Here is a 22,820-nt window from a genome sequence, read left to right on the forward strand (position 1 = left end):
TATTGAAGGAAGCATACAATTTAGCTTTTCTCCCCAAACCTATCAAAGCTCAGAGCAAAATAATGTATACTTACTTAAAGATGTCTTCTACTCTCCTCTCAGAAATAGAATGTCCTCTTCCCTCTTTCTCTCCTCTCAGAAAGAATGCTACCTTTGACTTTTCCTCTTTTATATAGATATGATTTGTAAGGGACTGCTACAAACATACCCTTTGAAGCTCAAAGAACCTAATTAACACCTAATTCAGGTCAGAAGCACTGGTTTCTGTCCCTTGTTGGCAAGATAGAAAGAAACTGGCTTTCTGTTTTTTTAAACAGAAAGATTGAACACTGCTCCTAACTTTAAATCTTCTGTTTCAAACTTCACTTTTAAAACTATTGGAAAGGGTTGTATACTCTATCTGTATACCTCATCTGGAGTATTGCATTCAATTCTGGTCTCCTTATCTCAAGAAAGATATAGTGGTGCTAGAAAAGGTTCAAAGAGCGACCAAGATGGTAAATGGGATGGAACTCCTCTCGTATGAGGAAAGACTAAAACGGTTAGGGCTCTTCAGCTTGGAAAAGAGACGACTGAGGGGAGATATGATTTAAGTCTACAAAATCCTGAGTGGAGTAGAATGGGTACAAGTGGATCGATTTTTCACTCTGTTAAAAATTACAGACTAGGAGACACTCAATGAAGTTATAGGGAAATACTTTTAAAACCAATTGGAGGAAACTTTTTTCACTCAGAGAATAGTTAAGCTCTGGAACACGTTGCCAGAGAATGTGGTAGGAATGGATAGCGTAGCTGGTTTTAAGAAAGGTTTGGGCAAGTTGCTAGAGGAAAAGTCCATAGTCTGTTATTGAGAAAAATACGGTGGAAGCCACTGCTTGGAATATTGCTACACCTGGGTTTTGGCTAGGTACTAGTGACCTGGATTGGCCACCGTGAGAATGGGCTACTGGACTTGATGGACCATTGGTCTGACCCAGTAAGGCTATTCTTTTGTTCTTAACTACTTTTGAGAGGAGAGAAAGAGGGAAGAGGACATTCTCTTTTTGAAAGAAGAAGAGTAAACTAAACTAAAACTTGAATTTATAGACCAGGTCATCTTCATGTAATAAAGCTCCATTACCATTTTTGTCTTTGCAGAGCCTCTTACAAGATGGGATACTTCAATCCTCATCTGGAGGATTAAAGTCACACAGTATTACCGCCACCCCTTTCATTCCTACCTTTGCAATTTAATCGATCAAGTATCCGTTCAGTTCTTCCATCTCAGTCGAAGAACTGTAGGATACACCAGTGTAGATGAGAATATCATCTTCATTTCCAACACAATCCACAGGGCTTGCTCTTTTTCCCACAGCCTGCATTTCACATGTTTTAATTTGTCTTTTACACAGAGAACTGTTCCTTCACTTTTTTCCATCCCTATCCTTCCTGATATCCCATTCAAGAGACTCATTGAACCATGTCTCTGGTCTACTATATTGTTTTTTCCCATTAGGAGGTACATCAGTGTTTTAGGACCTTTGTCAAAATAGTATCTCCAAGTAGGCTGAATGAACTTCATTCTTAAACCAGGATCTAGATCCTGTAGTAATATTTGCAGCATTGTATTTTTTTAGGTATAATTGCTGATGATTTGAGCCCTGAGAATTGATGCTATTTTGGTATATCATAGATACTGAGTACAAATAATGTTTCTGAACCATTTGTTTTGAAATTATTATCTACTTCGTGATCCCTGCGTCCGTGATCCGTAGCTCCGTGCCAGTAGAACGAGCCTGTAGCGGTTTTCTGGCTCCTACTGTGCATGCGGAGTTTGAAATGGCGACCACGGATGCAAGGAGGTGGAGAACACATTGGCGACTCCCCCCTCCTGCCCTCACTCACTCTAAGAGGACCACGCAATGGAAGCAGCCGCGGTTTGGGAGCAGGGAAGAGGTGCTGCTGGACAGGGGGGAGGTAAAACAAAGGGAGAAGGGCTGCTGCTGGACAGGGGGAGCAGGCAAGGGGTGGTGGTAGACAGCCAAGGAAAGAGAGAGACAGAAAGAAAGAAAGAGAAAGAAAGAAATACAGACAGCGGCCAAGGAGAGAGAGAGAGACAGACAGACAGAAAGACAGACAGACAGACAGAAAGTGGCCAAGGAGAGAGAGAGAAAGAAAGAAAGAAAGAAAGAAAGAAAGACAGACACACACATCTATTCTAGCCCTTTAATGTAACGGGCTTAAACTAGTATTATGATAAGAGCTTAACATGGTTATTGCTGAGGCCACCCAAGGGTTAATTCTAGTCTGGAAGGACTTCATTAAAATCCATTGTGGCGTGGGGAGCACACTGGTCATTTACTCAGGGCAGCAAAACAGATAACTCCTTGAGGGAAGGGGGGAGATCGTTGCACAGCAGCAGGGCAAGATAAGAAAAGGAGGATGCAACCTCTAAATGGATCTCCATTAGTGAGGGCCGGGAAGGTAGGAAGAGTGTGCAAGAATGAAAATTTATCCAAGGCTTCTAACACCTTTGCAACAGCCTTGGGTAAAGTAATTATTGTCTCATGATCTGAAGCTTTGAAGAGGTGCAGCACTTCAGCTAAATAGAAATGCTTGTATTAGAGATACAGCATTTAAAGCTAAGAAAGCCATAATCCCTGGTGACTTCACTCAACCCTTCATAGGAGAGATCTTTAAGCAATGACTAGCACCACTTTAAAAGCTCTTTCCTCTATTCCCTATAGCAGGGATGTCAAAGTCCCTCCTTGAGGGCTGCAATCCAGTCGGGTTTTCAGGATTTCCCAAATGAATATACATGAGATCTATTTGCATGCACTGCTTTCATTGTATGCTAATAGCTCTCATGCATATTCATTGGGGAAATCCTGAAAACCCAACTGGATTGCAGCCTTCGAGGAGGGACTTTGACACCTCTGCCCTATAGGGTTACCATATGGCTTCAGAAAAAGGAGGATGGATTGAGACAATACTATAAAATTACAACAGAAATTTTGAAAACAAAACTTCAAAACTTTGTGAAAGTGTTTATTCAAGATGCAGTTCAAACCTGTCTGTGGTTGCCAGTTCTTCCAGTTGCCCATAACTACAACAAATTAGGAACACCCATAGTGAAGCAATTTAATAATGCTGGGTGAGACAGATCCAGAAGATATGGAATGTGGATGCCTCCAGGTGCCACTAATGATTCCTGCTATTTCTGTCTGATTACTAATAATCCTATTGAAAACCAATGAGGAAACACAACTAAAAAAGCATTTTCTGCAGCCATCTGACAGCTTCACTTTCCTAATCACTAAAATGCACTTATACACACTACACAGTACATATTCATGGATCCACTATCACTCCGTTTCATTTTATAACAAATTACAAATAGATTTAGGCCCCCTTTTATCAAGCTGCATTAGGGTTTGTATTGCTGGCCGCTGCGGCAAAAGCTATGACACTCATTGAATTCCTATGAGCGTCAGAGCTTTTACCAAAGTGGACAGCTATTTCTAAAAACCTAACGCGGCTTGATAAAAGGAGTCTTTATAGTCTGCATCTACTTTTCAGTTCATTGCGGATTATGGCAATATTAACCAACAAAGTAATGTTGGAAAAATAAAGTTTCAAGTTTATTAAAAAATTTGTTATACCGCTTATTCAAATTTCTAGGCGGTGTACAGCAATAATAAATAATAATAATAATAATTTATTTCTTATATACCGCTATACCGTGAAGTTCGAAGCGGTTTACAATAAAGATACATTTGACAGTACATGGGATAGAAACAGTTTACAATAAAGATACGTTTAGTCAGTTCATGGGATGCAAGTGGTTTACATTAAAGATTCATTTTGTCAGTACATGGGATACAAGTGGGTTACAGTAAAGATATATTTTGTCAGTACATGGGATGCAAGTGGGTTACAATACAAGTGGTTTACTATCAAGGTGCATTTTGTCAGTGTAAGGGATACAGGTGGGTTACCATAAAGATACATTTAGTCAGTACATGGGTTACAATAAAGATATGTTTTGTCAGTACATGGGGTGCAGGTGGGTTACAATAAAGATACATAAAAGAAAGAGTCTTTAAAACAAAACATTTGGAATTAAAATATTAAAAAACAAGACAGTGTTAATCTAGTAGACGTTGACAAAGAACACATAAATTGACTACACACTAGTGGGAAAGAGGGAAGAACTACAATATTTAAATAAAGCAAACATTAAGGGTAAAAACAAAAGGTGGGGAGAGAGACTGGCGTTAATTTAGTCCTGAAAAGGACAGTTTATCCAAAAGCATCCTTAAATAAAAAAGTTTTGAGGTTTGCTTTGAATTGCTTTATTGAAGTTTCCATCCATAAATGATGAGGCAATGAGTTCCATAGGGTAGGCGCAGTGACGGCAAAATTATTGATTCTTAAAGTGTTGATAAGTTTAAGAGATGGAACAACTAAAAGATTTTGTGATATGGAACGAAGAGATTTAGCAGGGTAATAGGGAATAAGGAGTCAATCAATAAATTCTGGTTGACTGAACGAGTGGTAAAGGTTAATAATAAAATTGTATAGCTAATTCTGTGTTCGACTGGTAACCAGTGAGCATTGATTAGAAGGGGGGGGGGGGGGAGACATGATCGTATTCCTAGCACCATAAATGATTTTGATAGCAGTGTTTTGTATTATCTGGAGACGTCTTATTTCCTTTTTAGTGATGCCCTTGTAGAGGGCATTACAGTAATCTATGCAAGAGATTACTAAGGAATGAATTAATGTGTTCAGGGATGATAGATCTAACAGTTTGGAAAGAGAATGTATCATTCTGAGACGGTGGAAACATTTCTGGACCACTGTACTAATGTGATTATAGTAGGAGAATTTGCAGTCAAAAGTAACTCCCAAAAGTTTAAGCATAGATACCACTTTGATTGGGAGAGATTCGAATTTCAAAGGGGCCTGAAGAGTTAGTCCCTCTTTAAAGGGGAAAATCATCAATTTAGATTTGTTAATGTTGAGTGACAACATATTGGCATCAAGCCATAGTTAAATTTTTTCGAGTTTTTGATTGATAGAGACAACTTCTCCAGTATCGTTCAAGTCAATGGGGTGTATTAGTTGCACATCGTCAGCGTATGCGAAAGTGGTAAAGCCAATAGATTGACCCACCGTCAAAAGAGGAGACAAGAAGATATTAAAGAGGAGAGGAGACAGAATAGATCCTTGTGGAATCCCGTATTTAGTGGAAGAAGATTCGGAGGAAGAATTGTTAACAATGACCTTAGAGGATCTGTTGGAAAAGTAGGCGGTAAACCATTCCATGACTTGACCTGTTATTCCTATTTCACGAAGTCGAGAAAGTAATAAGCTGTGATCGATAGTATCAAAAGTGGAAGAGAGATCAAGAGAAATAAGCAGGACTGATTGGTGATGATCAAGATGATAAAGTATTTTAGTAGTTAAACCCAATAGGGAGAGTTTTGTGGAATGTTGTGGGCGAAAACCGGTTTGATTGGGGTGTAAGACATTTGTTTTTTCGATGAAGTCGGATAATTGATGAAACACAATTTTTTCGGTAAGCTTGGCTATGAATGGAATATTAGCTATTGGACGGTAATTGGACAGTTCCTAAATACTAGACGTATGATCCTTAACAATTGGGAAAATGATTGATTGTTTCCAAGCTTTAGGTAAATAACCTAATGATAGGCTAGAGTTGACCAAATCTTTGATGTACGGATCAAAAATGGAAAAGAATTGTTTCAGAAAAAATGGAGGAATAGCTTCAGATTTAGTTCCTTTTATATTAAGAGAATTAAGACAACTTTGTATTTCTTGTAAGGTTGGAAGGGTAAAGCTGGAAAATTTAGATAAGGACAGATTGGTAGTTGAAGAGTCAGTGAGATCAGTGACACTATTGGAGTTGAAAGTTTGTGAAAAGTTCTCCCGAATTCTTTGTACTTTGTCTGCAAAGTAAGTCGCAAGAGCTTGCACTGACGGTGTTTGAGTGATTTTATTTGGTTCCATTTTCTTTGAAGTTAGAGATTTGACTATAGCAAATAGTGCAGAAGTATTTTTTGTTTTATTGATTAGCTTGTAATAGTATTCTTTTTTAGCTTTATTGATTTCAATTTTGTAATAGGCTGCGTGTTCCTTAAACTTATTAAGATTGAAGAGAGTTTTATTCCATCTCCCTTTATGTTCAAAGGAGTGTAGTTGTTTTTTAATAAGATTCAAACTGGCTGTGTACCAAGGATTTTTCAATGTACGCAGAGAAAGCGTAAAGGTAGTCTTGGGTGCAAGAGAGTCTAGAAGCTTAGTAGTGGCAAGATTCCATTCTAAAATTTTATCATCAATAGAGAGACTAGACAGTCTATCAAGAGTGAGATCAAGGTTAGACGTAATAGAGCCAGCGTCCAGGTTATTATAATTTCTGGAAACAACTATTTTAGGTTTTGGTTTTGAGGTGCGATCTACAGTTAGTTGTTGAAAAGAAACTAGAAAGTGATCTGACCAAGGAACCTGTATAATAGGAAAGACTTGGAAATTACTATGGAAAGAAGTTTGGACAAGAACCATATCCAAAGTATGACCGGCAATGTGGGTAGAATTGTGTAATAGTGGCAGGAGATCAAGGTCTCTTAGAAAGGTGAGAATTTCTGAAGTTGAGGCATTGTTGGGGTCATCGAAATGAATGTTAAAGTCACCTAGAATGAAGGGATTAGTAGAAGAAACGCAAAAATCCAAAATAGTGGATTGAAGATGCGTAAGAGTTAGAACACTGACTGGGGGGGGAAGATACAAGAGCAAATATTCTAGAGGAGGGGAGGTTTTAAGAGTAACCTCCATGTATTCCAGTGCACTATTATTAGGAGAGATTTCAAAGGTAGCTTGTATGGTGGAACGATAAATAATGGCTAGGCCACCTCCTTTTTTACCCTGACGATGATTGTATTGGTAAGTGAAACCTGGTGGACAAGAAAAAGACAGGTAACATTCTTCCCCTTTAGATAACCAGGTTTCCTTAATGAAAAGAAGATCAAAGTTGTATTTGGCTATGGTGTCATGTATCAAGTGGTGTTTTGTTTTGAGAGATCTAGAGTTGATTAGGCCTATTTTTAAGGCTTTCAAAGAAGTAGAAGGAGGTGTATCATTAGTTTGTATTGTAGTTAAGTGAGCAAGTTGTTGAGGGGCTGAGCTAGGAGTGGTGTAGAAAGTTGTCCCTGGGCGACGGCCCCAGTGTATGGGAATTTGGGAATAAGTTAAAGACATAACTGTCAGTAGTTGAAGAAAAAATAACAAATTAAGAGGGAATGATTTATGATTAGGCAAAGATAAAAAGGAGGCGCCCTTAGGAGGCGCACGAAGGAGCGCATTAAGGAGCAAGATCTGCTCCTTAAGCGTGCTCCTTTGGCGTGCGCCGCAAGTAGGGCAAATAAATAATGCATGTACCGGCATGCTTTGCGGTGGGCGGGGTCAGCGGCGGCAGGAGAGGGAAGATACGTTGACATCCGGCACGCTTTGCGGTGGGCGGGGTCAGCAGCACCGCCACTTCGCAGCAGCAGGAGAGGGAAGATACGTTGACTTAAAACAAACTCTAAGCTCTTGAAGTAGGAATATTACTAATCATGCATAAACCCAGTCAGATTTCCAGGATATCCAAAATAAATATAGAAGAGAGATTTGCCTACTCCCTGCCTCAGTTGTGCAGATCTCTCTTGCACATTCATGAGAGATATCCTGAAAACTCAACTTGTTTGTGGCCTCAAGGAGTAGAAATTGAAACCCTTGCCTTAGATTATCAACTTACCTGTTTATTTGATTACAGTGTGCGTTTAATTGGTTTGTTTTCCACAGTTGTCTTCTTTAGTCCAAAGGTTTGTGGAGGAGCATTTTTGATAGGACTTCTAAGTTTGAGGTTGGATGTTTTGGGCAAGAGGTCCACAAATCCAGGAGAAACACGACGGCCCATCTAGTCTGCCCATCCATAGTAACCATTATCTCTTTCTGAGAGATCCCACGTGCCTATCCCAGGCCCTCTTGAATTATCGATTTTCAAAACTCAGATCTATAGCAGAAAATCCCTCTAGCGAGTAGTACTGTTTCTTGCTAGTATACCCCAGCGATTGGAGTTAATTTGAGAAATAAAACGTGCAATGTAAATTGCCCTGAAGCAGCAGAGGGAATAAAAGTCCTGCGAAATGCTGGTCGCGTTGACTCAGTTCTTAGCGGCCCGGACCGGGAAGGGGCAGGCCGTCCAATTGAAAAGATTGGGGGGGGGGGGCCCAGGGTAATGGGAGGGGGATCAGGTTAGTAGCCAGCACTAACCTTTTGCGGTTTTATAAAATAGGGGAGGGGGGATATGTTTAAACTTGGCCTATTTCCAGTAGTTGAATTCACTGTGATCTGCCATGAACTCATAAGGGCTTTCACGGAATACAAATGGTAATGTAATGTAATGGCAACATTAGCAAGTGATAATTAATGAAAATAATAAGAAAAAGGCTTTTTTTACGCCTGCATTAAAATGGCTTTAGTATGTGGGACAGACCTGTGTTAGGATGTACTAAGGTCAATTCTTATCACATCATAGTAAAAGGGCCCCTAAGTCATTTCCTTTATGGTCATTCTGCCTTGTGGGGCAATTACATAAAATCTATTTCCCAGAGGAAAAGTTCATAGTCTGTTAATGAGAAAGACATGGGGGAAGCCACTGCTTGCCCTGGATCGGTAGCATGGAATGTTGCTACTCTTTGGGTTTTGGCCAGGTACTAGTGACCTGGATTGACCATCATGAGAACGGGCTACTGGGCTTGATAGACCATTGGTCTGACCCAGTAAGGCTATTCTTATGTTCTTATATTTGGTTTTGTTGGTGAGTCCAGGTTGGAACCAGTGATCACTGGGGGAAGGCCATTGGAAAAACTAATCCACACTCCATTGGCACTCAATAACTCAGTCTGTGTCGGTCTCTTATTGGTTTCTTTTGGGATCTCCACGCCTGTGAGACTCTGCTTTAGTTCTTTTACTCCTCTACACTTGCAGGTGCTGTTCTGTATGCAGATCCCAGGGATGCTCTCTCTGTCTTCTCTTGCTTCTCAGGAGCAGGTTACACTATTTTTTCTTCAAACTCCTTCACTCCTTTATCCTCCACCTTAGAAGCAGTGGTGTGTGGGCTGATTTCCCCATTGCAGCTTATACCTTAAGGCTAGTGTAGAAGCCTCAATAACCCTGTCACTGCTTACTACTCCTTTTCTCCTCCTGGTACAACATTTGTGCTAGCCAAAATTCTCTTTGTCTTACTCAGTGGTACGATGGAGGGGGAAGCAGGAGCCAAAGCCCCCAGCTCATGTGCCTAAGGCCCCGACCACAGGAGGGGCCTAAGGCAACTGGGTCAATTCCGGTTGGCCCAAACGCCTAAGACCCCTCCTGTGGGCAGGGCTTGAGGCGCCTGGGCCAATCGGGCCCTAAGGCTCACCATTCTGAGGATAGCAGGCCTGACAGACGGGCTTGAAACCCGTCCGTCCGGCCAACATTCTTAAGGTACAGGGGGTGGGGGGTGGGAGGTTGCAGGGTCAGCGGGGGGTCTTGCGGGTTAGCAGGTGGGGGTGGGGTGTTCGGGGGGGTCAATTGTGGGTGCGGGGGGGCCGGATGGGGGGCTGCGTAGGGGCAGGAGGGCCTGAGACCCCTCCTGCCCATATTTTAGTGGGGGTGGGGGTTAGGGGGGAGGGCTTGGGCTCCCTCCTGCCCCAATCATATGAGGGGGTGGTTGTTCTTCGGGCAGGAAGGCTTGGGCTCCCTCCTGCCCCGGTTGTGTCAGGGAGGGTGGGGGTTGTTCAGGCAGGAGGGCTTGGGCTCCCTCCTGCCCCAATCATGTCAGAGGGGCGATTGCAGCAGGACAGATTGGCTATCTCTCCTACAGCGATAGCGATCGCCCACCCCACCGAACCGCGGCACTTCGGGGTGAGGATCGTTGCAGGGCATCTCCCCTGCTGCGATCCTCACCCCGAAGTGACGCGGTTCAGGGGGGTGGGCGATTGCCATCGCGGCAGGAGAGATGAGCCATCTCTCCTGCCGTGATCATTGCTGCGGGGGGGGGGGGTAGGCAGGTTGCCAGGACCACTGAGCTGATTCCGACAGCTATGATCAGCTCAGCGGCCCCTTTTTCAGCACTTATACCTGTTTTTGGTCTAAGTCAAAACATATAAGTGCCGACTAGGCAACCTGTCAAAAGGTTTGGTTATACCCGCTGTATGACTAGGTCGGCCTACCTCCCGCCCTTTCCCCTCTAAAAACGCCTCTTTTCGCTCTATGCATTTAGAGGCAGGGGAAAAGCCTAAGCTGGTTTTAGATAGGGTACTTGGATGATAAGGCTTTTTGATCATCTAAGTACCCATTTAGGCCACTTTATAGACATATTTTTATTATTATTATGAGCCCCTTAGTGTTTAAAACTATTTTTTCATGAAAATGTTTTAAAAACTTAATAGAACATATCTTAAAAAATTAATGAGATTATCCTTCACCTGTGGAATATGCAGTGATTGAACATAACAAAGAACAGATTTTCCAGAAGATTATGCTTTTGCGTGGACTGTATTTTTCTACAACAGGCTGCCTCAAGGAGCAGCTACTGCAAATAATCTTAATAAATTGTAGAAAAATTTACATGCAGAACTTGCATGGAAACATTTATAGTGGGGCTTACAATAGCATAAAAACAATGGGAATTCTTGGTGATTCATACACGGTACACTGACATTTTTCTTATGCTGTTCCTCACAGAAAGAAACCCCCCTGGCCAATGCTGCATTCTGGGCTGCACGGAAAGGAAACCTGGCTCTCCTCCAGCTATTGCTGAACAGTGGTCGTGTTGATGTGGACTGCAGAGACTGTGTATGTATCTGGGGCATGCATGTCAGAAATGATTGCCCGAATCTCTTGCCCTAGCCCCCTAAGCAACAGGAAATAGCAGAATCATACAAAGGATCTAGAATTTTTTCCTGGGCCAGCTCTCCATTCTCTGGGTGAGCTAGGGCAGTGTTTCTCAACTCGATCCTGGAGTACCCTCTTCCCAGTCAGGTTTCCAGGCTATCCACAATGAATATGCATAAACTTTAAAATGTGAACTGATAGTTGTAAAGCAGGGATCTCAAAGTCCCTCCTTGAGGGCCGCAATCCAGTCGGGTTTTCAGGATTTCCCCAATGAATATGCATTGAAAGCAGTGCATGCACATAGATCTCATGCTTATTCATTGGGGAAATCCTGAAAACCCGACTGGATTGCGGCCCTCGAGGAGGGACTTTGAGACCCCTGTTGTAAAGTTACTAACAATATATATTCACTGACTGGGGGTTTTACATAAGGAGCAATGATAGCTCATGTTTGCGGTGATCAGATGAGATTTTTCTGTATCTGGCACCTGTGAGCACTTGAGTTCTTTTCCCTCACAGAACAACCATTGGAATTTCTATATCTAGCTATGTATATTAGTCACTTTGACTCAGGGTCGTATTAACGGGTAGACCCAGTAGGCACGTGCCTAGGGCCCAAACTTGTCATGGGGGCCCGCTGAAGGAGGGCAAACAACAAATACCGTACCTTTTAAAAATTCTGGCAGGGCCTCCCCCCCCACCCCGTTCCTTTTTTTAACTCCTCCCTTACATTTTTTAATTCCGGCAGGGCCCCCCCTCCCCCGTACCTTTTTAAAACTCCTCCTGATGTCTTCCGGCAGTGGCAGAGCGGCGCACAAGACAGGCGCTTGCTGTCTGGTCCTGTGCCGCTCCCTGAATGGCTACCATCAGTTCTCGTGAGATTCGCGAGAATTGATGGCAGCCATTCAGGGAGCGCCGCCTGCCTTGTGCGCCACTCTGCCGCTGCCAGAAGACATCAGGAGGAGTTTTAAAAAAGGTACAAGGGGGGCCCTGCCGGAATTTTAAAAAGGTAAGAGAGGAGTTAAAAAAGGTACGGGGGAGGGCCCTGCCAGAATTTTAAAAAGGCTGGATGATTGCACTTGGGAAGTTAAGTATGCATGCTTTCCTCTATATAAGCTAAGAATTACAAGCATAAGTGAAGCCATCTATTAAAAGTGTCTGGGGTTTATTGGATTCTTATTGTCAGTTTGCTGTATAAGTTTGTTGGGATTTAGCTGTTGTGGTGCCCTGTTGTGATTGGGGTGTTTCTGTAGTTTGTTAAAAAAAAAAAAAAGTACGGGGGGCTTCCAGAATTTTAAAAAGGTGGGGGGCACCCTGCTGGAATTTAAAAAAGGTATGGAAGGAGTTAAAAAATGGTAAGGGGGGGCTGCCAGAATTTTAAAAATGTACCCGGGGGTGGCACCCTGCTGGAATTTAAAAAAAGGTACGGGGGCCTGCCAGAATTTTTAAAAAGGTACCAGGGGTGGGGGCTGCCTGCCTGCCAGCCACTAGGATTGACTGCCCTGTGCCCTGTCTTGGCCTGCCACTGGACCTGCCCTGTCCCGACAGATGATGGAAGTGGAGAGTGGAGAATGGGCAGATGATGGAAGGGGGGAGAAGAGAGAGAGAGATGGGGCAGATGATGGAAGTGGGGAAAACTTGTACTGTCAACATCAGGCGCATATGGGAAAGCAGCAGCAGCAGTGAGGGGCCCTCACCTCCTCACCACTGCTGCTGATTTCTCACTTGCTGGATGGAGGGCATATACTGGAGGGGGGAGAAGGGGGCAGGATAATGCGATGGAATTGCCTGGAGTGGAGAGAGAGAGAGAGAGAAAGAGAGAGAAGAGGGCAGATGATGGAAGTCGGGAGAAGGGGGGCAGATGATGGAATTGGGGAGAAGAAAGAGTGAGAGAGAGAGGGGGTTAAATGATGGAAGTAAGGAGAACTTGTGCCATCAGAGTCATGCTTCATCTACTACAGCAAAGCTTTTGACTGTGGATTACAATAAGCTATGGAGAACTCTAGTGCAAATAGGAATACCCAAACACATAATTCACCTGATAGAGAGCCTATATGAAAATCAAGATGGCAAAGGTAGAAAAAAATTATATTTAATTTTTTTTGCTTTAGGATAAAGTAGTATTGTAGCTGTGTTGATAAATGTTTATAAACAGAAAATGGAAATACGGTGATCGTTTTATTGGACTAATTTTAATACATTTTTGACTAACTTTCAGAAACCAAATTCTTCTTCCTCAGGTCAGGACAGGATACTGTAACAGCAGTATATTTTACTGACCTAAGGAAAGAGGTTTTGACTTCTGTAAGCTAATTTAAAAATGTATTAGTCCAAAAAATAGAACTAAAACTGTACACTGGCACTGGTATGGTAATCTTTGGGTTTTTAAAAATTTTAGAATAAAAGAAAAAAAGAAATGCAAGTGGAGACATGATAGAAACCTTCAAAATCCTGAGGGGCATAGAGAAGGTGGACAGGGACAGATTCTTCAGACTGTGGGGAACCACAAGTACAAGGGGTCACTCGGAGAAATTGAGAGGGGACAGGTTTAGAACAAATGCGAGGAAGTTCTTTTTTACCCAGAGGGTGGTGGACAGATGGAACGCACTTCCGGAGGTTGTGATAGGCCAGAGCACACTACAGGGTTTCAAGGAAGGTTCCTAAAGGATGAGGGGATTGAGGGTTACAGATAGATGTAGAGGTAGGTTACAGAAATGGTCAGGAACCACTTCACAGGTCACAGACCTGATGGGCCGCCGTGGGAGCGGACCGCTGGGCGTGATGGACCTCTGGTCTGACCCAGTGATGGCAACTTCTTATGTTCTTATGAAATAAATAAGTAAATAAGAAAACATGTAAATAAATAGGACGGGACGGGGCAGGACTAGGGGGCCCAGTGTACTTGTGTACCTATGGGCCCTCGAAGAATTAATCCTGCCCTGCTTTGACTTAGTTGTGAAGAATTTTTCAATAAGTACTAGGACTCACACAGGTGATCAATTCTTCACCCATGGAAAGGGGAATATGCTAGACCTGATGTTCTGCAAGTACCGTAGGTCAATATTTAGGGACACTTTTACCTATAGGCAAAAGTAGCAGCTGCCTTGGGCCATACATAAGTGGGTCCCTGGCTGTCCACAGATAAAAGCGTGGGCTTGAATATTGACTCCCTTGCATAACACCAAATGTAGCATGTGCTCTGTGCAAGAAATTTTTGTGAGGCTATTTATGCATAGAAGATATTCTGATTCATGGGCAGATGTGTGCTGGTACTTTTATTTTCTTCAGGCATGCGCACAGTGAAGACACCCTTATAACAGAGATTTTGTGCATGTGGGTCCTGCAGGCTTACCCTGACTAGCATACAAGTTCTGCATGCTTGAAATTTCCATCTCATTAGCTTACAGCAGGGCTGCCCACGTATGGTCCTCGAGATCTACTGGCAGGCCAGGTTTTTAGGATATCCACAATGAATATGCATGAGAGAGAGATTTGCATACCAAGAAGGTGGGGACAAATTAATCTTGTACTTGAGGCATCAATTCCGTTAACTTATGAAGCCATAATTTGTGGTACTATATTACATCTTAAACCGTCTTTGGATCGGTATAAAAGCCGGTTTTTCTTAATAATGACAGGAATAGCTATTCAGATGGTTACATTACATTACGGATTTCTATTCCGCCTATACCTTGCAGTTCAAGGCGGATTACAAAAGATTTGACTGGACATTTTCCAGTGAAGATACAATTTTTTTTTTTTTTTTTTTGACAGAGGAGAGATAGCTGGATAGATTCCTAAGGGGATTTAGGGGTTGGATAGTAAAATGACAGTGCCGAACTGTGTGATATGGACAAAGAGAATATAGTTAGAGTAGGTAAGGTTACCATCTAATTTTTGGGGTCTGTTTGCTTGGAAGGTGTTTAGGTGGGTTATTTGGGGAAGTAATATCTTGAGGTAGGTGAAGAATGGTTAAGATATTTGGATGAATTTTTTGAAAAGCAGGGTTTTGATTTCTTTTCGGAATGTTTTGAAGTCGTCCGATGTTGTCAGCAGATTGGAGATGGTATGGTTGAGTTTTGCTGCTTGTGTTGCCAGAAGGTTGTCAAACAATTTCTTGCGTAGTGTGCCTTTGAGTGGGGGAAAGGTAAAAGGGTTTGGGGTTCTTCTGTGTCTTGAGGTGGAGATCTGGTTTAAGCGGTTGTTTAGGTAGGAAGGGGAAGAGCCATGTAACGCTTTGAATAATAGGCAGTGGAATTTGAATTGAATTCGTGCTTGTATGGGTAACCAGTGGGAGTCTAAGAAGGCAGTAGTTATGTGATCATATTTTCTGAGTGAGTAGATCAGTCTGAGGGTGGTGTTTTGTATGGTCTGGAGTCTTTTTATCATAGTGGCTGGACAAGGAAGATAGAGGGAGTTACAGTAGTCCAGCAGACCTAAGACTAGGGATTGGACAATTAGTCTGAATTGTGCTGGGTTGAAGAATTTTCTGATTTTACGTAGATTTCTCATGGTTAGAAAAGCTTTCTGGGTCGTCTTGTTGATTTGGGACTGGATGAATTGCGGTAGACTTAGGGGTCCTTTTATCAAGGTGCGGTAGGGGTTTAACGTGCAGAATACCACATGTTAAACCACTTGCCGTGCTAGTCGCTAATGTCTCCATTGACCAGGCGTTAGTTTTTTTGCTTGCCGCTAGCATGGCTTGATAAAAGGACCCCTTAATTACACATTTTGGTGGGCAAACTTATGGTCAACTTATAAGTATGAGAGAGTGAACGCTGAATGTTTAGGACATTGTAATGCATTCAATAAGGTGTGGAGTCCATTGACTACATATATAGGGTCACATTAGCTGACGTACTTTTCCTTATTAGATTACTTCCTTGTACATCCAGGGTGGGAGGGAGGGAGGGAGGATAGTAATATTATGTATGGTATATAGTTTATGGAAACTATAGTTATAAGTATATATTTCTAATTATTGCTAGTTAAGGGAAGGGGGGAGAAAATGATTTGTTTAAAATGTTTGTATGTGTAAAGTGCTTTTTCTGATTTGCTCTTGATAATTCATTGTAGCGCACTGTTATTATTTAAAAATCAATAAAGAATTTAAATATATATATATATATATATATATATCTGTTTTAACAATACAGCCAATAAACAGAACATTCCATCCATCCCGAAACTGTTATCCCCACCCCCTTTAGCTCTCCCCCCCTTAATCTCCACATCCTTACAGAGTGACATCCAGAGGCCAACATTCCTAGTGATAGGCAACTTGGAAAAAAAAATCTCCCTTTGACAATTTTCATTGCCAAACAGGAGATATCCCAGGATTCAGAGAGCAAAGAGATGAAAAATGTGGGTGGGTCAAGTTGCCATTCAAGATTTGGCATTAGCTAGCAGCTTTCTGCATCAGTATTGAATTTTTCAGATGCTTAAACCAACTACTGCATGAAAGTAAGGGTGAGGTTAGTGTGGTCAGAACAAAGATATCAGCAGGAGAAATTATATCAATAAAGCAGCCTGGCCTGAAGTCAAACATTTGTGAGCAAATACAGTTAATAATGGCCTTGGAGTAATTGATAGCCACTGAGCAGTAATAAGAAGAAACAGATGAATAAAATGCTGTGTGTATATATTTATTTCGATATCTAATAAGTTCATTCAAAACAAAATGCTTGAAACAAGTTATTGTACAAATTAGCAGTGATTAACATTACAATACAAAAATAGATTGTTTCTATGTCACAGCAAGGGTTTTAAATATACTTATGCACTAAATTACATGGCCTGAGCTTTTGTTTTCTCCTTTCAAAAATTCCTTTAGCTTAAAGATGGGCCTGATATTCAACCCAAGGGACTAACTAGCTTGTAAGCCAGTCAGAGCTGTGGACCAAAATAACACCAGATATTTATTCATTCAGTTTTCTATACTGTTCTTCCAGGGGAGCTCACAGTGGCTTACATGAATTTAGTCAGCTACTCAAGCATTTTCTCCGTCTGTCCTGGTGGGCTCATTATAATAATAATAATAATAACTTTTTTCTATACCGCCATAATCTTACGACTTCTAGGCGGTCATAATCTTGCGACTTCTAAGCGGTTCACAGTGAAGAGAGCTGTACAATCAGCGAATTACAGCGTACAAATAGAGAAGGTGTACCTGGAGTAATGGGGGATTAAGTGACTTGCATAGGGTCACAAGGGGCAACATGGGTTTGAACCATAACCTCAGGGTGCTGAGGCTGTAGCTTTAACCACTATGCCACACTCTCCCAATCCTGGGGCATGTCTGAATATCCAGGTATCTGCACTCACTTGGAAGTTACCCAAGAACCATCCAAAATTCAGACTGGTGCCCAACCTTTATGCTGTCCTAACTTTATCCACTCACTTAGCTGGCTAGCCAGCTAAATATGGTGACGAGTCAAAACAGCACGAAACTATTGCACGCGGACAATTGAGGGCAGACAATTGCGCACAGGACATCAGTGCGCTGGATTCAAACACTATTTTACAGCAGTCCAAAGAGGGGTGTGGGAGGACCCTCTCACTTTACTTAGGAACTGTTGGCGCTCCCATTGGAGGGGGGGGACCCCTCATTACAGAGGAAAGTGTAATTTTTCCCTAAAAAAGAGGGAAAAGGGCTGTTTCCTCTTTAATGGGAGCGCCAACAGTTCTAAGTAAAGTGTGTGTGTGTGTGTGTGGGGGGGGGGTTCCCCACACACACCCTTGGAATGCTGTAAAATAGTGTTTGAATCCAGCATGCTGACGTCCTGCGCGCGATTGTCTGCCCTCAATTGTCTGTGTGCGGTTTTGTCCATATATCGCTAAATATCACTGCTAACTGGCTAAGTCACAGCTCCACCCAAACTCTGGGCCTAGACTAGTTAGACATCATTAAAAAAAAGAAAACCCAACTGTTCCACAGTGAATGGAAAGACTATAACAAAAGAAACTGTGGAGATGTGCTTGATGCAGGCTTTTATTCAGTCTATTTTTAAATTTTCAAAAGCAAACCACATATGAAAAGGAGCCAACACGGTCCGTTTTTGACAAACTCGCCTTCCTCAGGGGTCCTAAGCTATGCTATTGCATCAAAAAGCAAATGTGGATGTTGAGAACTCAGCATGAAACCAAGTGCATGGACTGTGCTACAAAAACTGTGTTCCGATAAAATGGCCAATATTCCACTGAATATCGTTGGCCATCTAGCTGAGTGGGGTTTAGTCACACAGGAGCTTCTCCTGCCAGGTTAAATCCTTTCAAGTATTGGGTCCTGTAAGTGAAAGAGCAGCTAATGCTCTAACATCATAAGAACATAAGAATAGCCTTACTGGGTCAGACCAAAAGTCCATCAAGCCCAGTAGCCCATTCTCATGGTGGCAAATCCAGGTCACTAGTACCTGGCCAAAACCCAAAGCGTAGCAACATTCCATGCTACCGATCCAGGGCAAGCAAAAGCTTCCCCCATGTCTTAATAACAGACTATGGACTTTTCCTCCAGGAATTTGTCCAAACCTTTCTTAAAACCAGCTATGCTATCCACTTTTACCACAACCATCTGCATTTACAAGTGACTGGAACTGACAAAATTAAACCCACCTGAGTCAGAATATGCCTGCATCCTATGTGAGTTACCAGATGAGAGAGGGTGAAACACTCTTGCTGTCAAAGAAGTAATAGGCATGGGTACTCATTTCATTCATAAATGCCTGTAATGTTTTTATGTACATACAGTGTTCCCCTGTGAATTCGCGGTTCGCAAATCGCAGACTCTCTCATTCGCAGTCTGCTCCGACCGCTTCTTCCTGTAGTAAGTCGGGCTACACCAATCAGGAACTGCATGTCAAAGCAGCTTCTGATTGTTGTAGCCCGACTTTACTACAGGAAGAGGCAGTCGGAGCAGACCGCGAGTGAATTTCTTCACCCGCCAGCGCTCCAGCTGCCCTCTACTGCCTCTCCAGCTGCCCTCTCCTGCCTCCCCTGCCTTTTGACTCAAAATTCACGGGGGTTCCTGGAACGGAACCCCTGCAAATTTTGGGGGAGTACTGTACATTCAAATTTTATTTACATACTTCAATGTTATATAAGTAAAAACAACATTATATATTTATTTATATCCTGCTCATCCAAAGTTTTCAGTGAGGACAATTAAAGCACATATAATCTTAAATACATATAACAAACATGCAATTTTAAAACATGCATAATATATCAAAGGGATCCTATTACTATGTTATGATGATTTTGTTTTAAATTATGTATGTAATTCTGTAAACTGTTTAGTTTTAAACGGTATAGAAATTTTTAAAATAATAAAATACAAAAGTGCATTAAGCGGTTAACACCTGAATTAGCATGTGCTATTAATGCAAGAGGTCAGTAAATATAATTGCACTAGTATGATAATTAGCAAATATTAATTCATGCACTAATTGCATGCCATATTAGGAGGTGGGAACTGGCTGAGAATGGGTGTTAGACCACCAGAGGGGCCTACTGGGAGTGGGGGGTGGGGAGTGTCTTGTGGGGAGGAAGGTCCGAAGTGGTAGCCAGGGGAGAGAGGGCCAGATGGGAGACTTAGATCACTGGAGGGGGCAGGGGACTGCAGGAAAGAGCCAGAAAATGTTTTGTGAAATCCCCCCTAAAATGGAAAGTCTCCCAAATGACACAAGAAGCCACATATAAGAACAAGAAACCACTTGTGTATCCACATATATAGATCTGGCACTCAATGGGTTAATGCATAAAACCCTCTGGTATTCTCAATTCTGGTTTCTGAGGCCAAAAAAGTCTTTGCTTTTTGGGGTGTTTTTTTTTCTTAGTAACCAGGATATGGAGATTCAATGTTGCTCTTATTATGTATGCAAATATAATTGGTGAATATTCATTGCAGTCTTCCTGAAAAATTGGGTTTGGTTGTGGTCCTTGAATACTACAGTTCAAATTCCAGTAGATACATAGACTATAATATTTGATAACTGATCTAGCTCCACCCAAATTATTGCCTGAAATTATTTTTGCACTGAAGTTTTGGGAGTCTCATTTTTGTGAGGGGTAGCAAGTGAAGAAATATTTGTTTGACTTCCAGAAGAAACTTAACACATACCTGTTTTCTCTTTAACCAGCCTTCTATTCTCCCTATAGCCAACCTTCTATCCTCAATCTTTTCTCTCTAACAACCTACGATCAGGAGTAATATGTTATGTCAAGAACATGATCTAATTCTTATTGTAAACTGCATAGATTCCTGTATTGTATTATATTGTTTCTGTGGAGAAGAGACAACTATGCATTAGCTTTTGTGTTCATAGTAAAAAGGATTGCTATCTGGTAGGGATCTTTGGTTGATCTGTGTGTGAGTTCAGTAACTTTCATGAGTGATACATTTCTTGCATATATTTCCACTTTGCAAGTAATTGGTCTGGTAAGTGTACCAAAAATTGTTGATAGCGTACACTGCACAAAAATGAACAGTTTCACAGATTTTTGTCACAGTCACTTAGCAGCAGCTCACAGATTCATTCTATCATTCCCCAGCTTGGTTCAACGCTTCTGATGGTAGCATCCTACTTTGGTCACCTGCAGTGTGTGAGGGAACTGGTTTTACAAGGAGCAGATATCAATCTACAGAGAGAGGTAGGTAAGGCTCTGTGTTCTAAAGCTGCATGAAAGATTATAGTAGTGTAACTAGTTATAGGCATGAATGTGTCTCTATTTTCACTGGAAATTAAACTGTGGCACTGATCTTCAAACTAGAGAATGACACAGGATCTCAGTCTCCCATCCCCGGGAGCTTTGTCCCTGTCCCTACCCAATTCCTGCAAGCTCATTCTTCTTCTGCACAAGCCTCACAGACTTTAAAATCATGCCTTGTCCCCCTGTCATTCTCTACTTCAAACTCCATTCCAATATGGTCTAAAGCGGTGGTCTCAAACTCGCGGCCAGGGGACCACATGTGGCCTGTCAAGTGCTATTTTGCGGCCTGCGGTTTGTACTAGTGCTGTCTATACTAGTGCTGCCCACTCTTGGTAGCGTTCTGCGGCTTCCTCCCTGGCCTTCCGCTCTTACCTTCATATAATTATTGCAGCCTGCAGAAAGGATTACCAGTACTGTAACGATCCTTGTAGGCTGCTGTCATCCTCAGCAGCATGTTCCTTCTGCTGTGATCCTGCCCCTGGCATCAGAGGAGGGGCGGGACCACGGCAGAGGGAATGTGCTGTGGAGGCTGATGGCAGCCTGCAAGGAACTAGAGAGTTGCGCGGGGACAGAAATCCCACCCGTCCCCACCCGTCCCCGCCAAAGTCCCACCCGTCCCCACCCGTCCCCGTGAGGACTCCCACCCGTCCCCACCCGTCCCCGCGAGGAATCCCTCCGTCCCCACCCGTCCCCGCAAGTAATCCCTCCGTCCCCGCCCGTCCCCGCGAGGAATCCCCTACGTCCCCGCCCGTCCCTATAAACTACAGAAATAGTTATTTCATTTAATTATGCTACTGAATTAAAGGCTCTGGTAGAAACCCATTTAAAAATAAGCAAAAAGACTTTATTAATTTGGAAATATTAATTGGGAAGAATACATACTTTGTAAACGGGTTTCTACCAGAGCCTCTAATGTTTATAAATTTTTATCAACACAACTAATATACTACTTTATCCTTAAGCAAAAAAAAAAAAAGAATTTTTTTCCTACCTTTGTTGCCTGGTTTCTGCTTTCTTCATATTCTCATTCAATTCCTTCCATCCACTGCCTCTCTTCTCTCTGTGTCTTCCATTTGCTCTGTTACTGTGCCTCTCCCTTTCTCCCCCCTCCCAAATTGGTCTGGCACCCATCTTTTTCCTTCCACTCCCCCCATAGTCTGGCACCTCTGTCTTCTTCCCTGCCAGGGTCTTCTCCCCATTCCCTCTTCCCCATTTCCTTCCAGTGTCCTTCTCCCCCACCATCTTCCCCATGTCCTGTCAGGTAGCATCCTTCTCCCCCCTCTGCCTTCCCCATGTCCTTTCAGCATCCTTCTCCCCCCTCTGCCTTCCCCATGTCCTTTCAGCGTCCTTCTCCCCCCACTGTCTTCCCCATGTCCTTTCAGCATCCTTCTCCCCCCTCTGCCTTCCCCATTTCCTTTCAGCGTCCTTCTCCCCCCTCTGTCTTCCCCATGTCCTTTCAGCGGCCTACTCCCCCCTCTGCCTTCCCCATGTCCTTTCAGCGTCCTTCTCCCCCCACTGTCTTCCCCATGTCCTTTCAGCATCCTTCTCCCCCTCTGCCTTCCCCATGTCCTTTCAGCGTCCTTCTCCCCCCTCTGTCTTCCCCATGTCCTTTCAGCGTCCTTCTCCCCCCTCTGTCTTCCCCATGTCCTTTCAGCGGCCTTCTCCCCCCTCTGTCTTCCCCATATCCTTTCAGCGGCCTTCTCCACCCCTGTTTTCCCCATGTCCTTTCAGTGGCATTCTCCACCCCTTTGTCTTCCCCAGTGCTTTCAGGGTCCTTCACCCCCCTCTGTCTTCCACATGTGCTTTCAGCATCCTTCCCCCCCTCCTCCCGTTTACCCCCCTCCTCCCGTTTACCCCATGTCCTTTCAGCGTCCTTCTCCACCCCTTTGTCTTCCCCAGAGCTTTCAGCGGCCTTCTCCCCCCTTAAGCGTCTTTTCTTCTCCACTCCACCTTTCCTCCCTCCCTGCCCCTTACCTTTGTGGCGTTTCCGCACCCGACCGACAACAGAACAGGCCCGGTCGGACAAATCTCCCTGTCCTGTAGCCGCGAATCTAAATTACCTTCTTACAGCAGCTGGAGTATTGAAGCTGCTGTAAGAGGTAATTTAGATTCGCGGCTACAGGGCAGGGAGGTTTGTCGGCCGGGCCTGTTGTCGGTCGATCGGGGGACCTGACCAGCTGTGCACATTC

General features: G+C 43.0%; 1 protein-coding gene across 3 annotated transcripts in view; it reads left to right on the top strand.

Annotated features, from left to right (window-relative positions):
* The window catches only part of LOC117355387 (ankyrin repeat domain-containing protein 29-like), a 119,195-nt gene that overhangs the window by 36,605 nt on the left and 59,770 nt on the right, over window positions 1–22,820 (top strand). For all 3 annotated transcript variants that reach the window (XM_033933872.1, XM_033933873.1, XM_033933871.1), the window contains exons 2-3: window positions 10,774–10,884; window positions 20,473–20,571. In XM_033933872.1, coding sequence (XP_033789763.1) covers window positions 20,491–20,571 — 81 coding nt within the window. In that variant the 5' untranslated portion in view covers window positions 10,774–10,884; window positions 20,473–20,490. The remainder of the gene's footprint in view (window positions 1–10,773; window positions 10,885–20,472; window positions 20,572–22,820) is intronic.

Source organism: Geotrypetes seraphini, chromosome 2 (assembly GCF_902459505.1).
Source record: "Geotrypetes seraphini chromosome 2, aGeoSer1.1, whole genome shotgun sequence".
Lineage (NCBI taxonomy): Eukaryota > Metazoa > Chordata > Amphibia > Gymnophiona > Dermophiidae > Geotrypetes > Geotrypetes seraphini.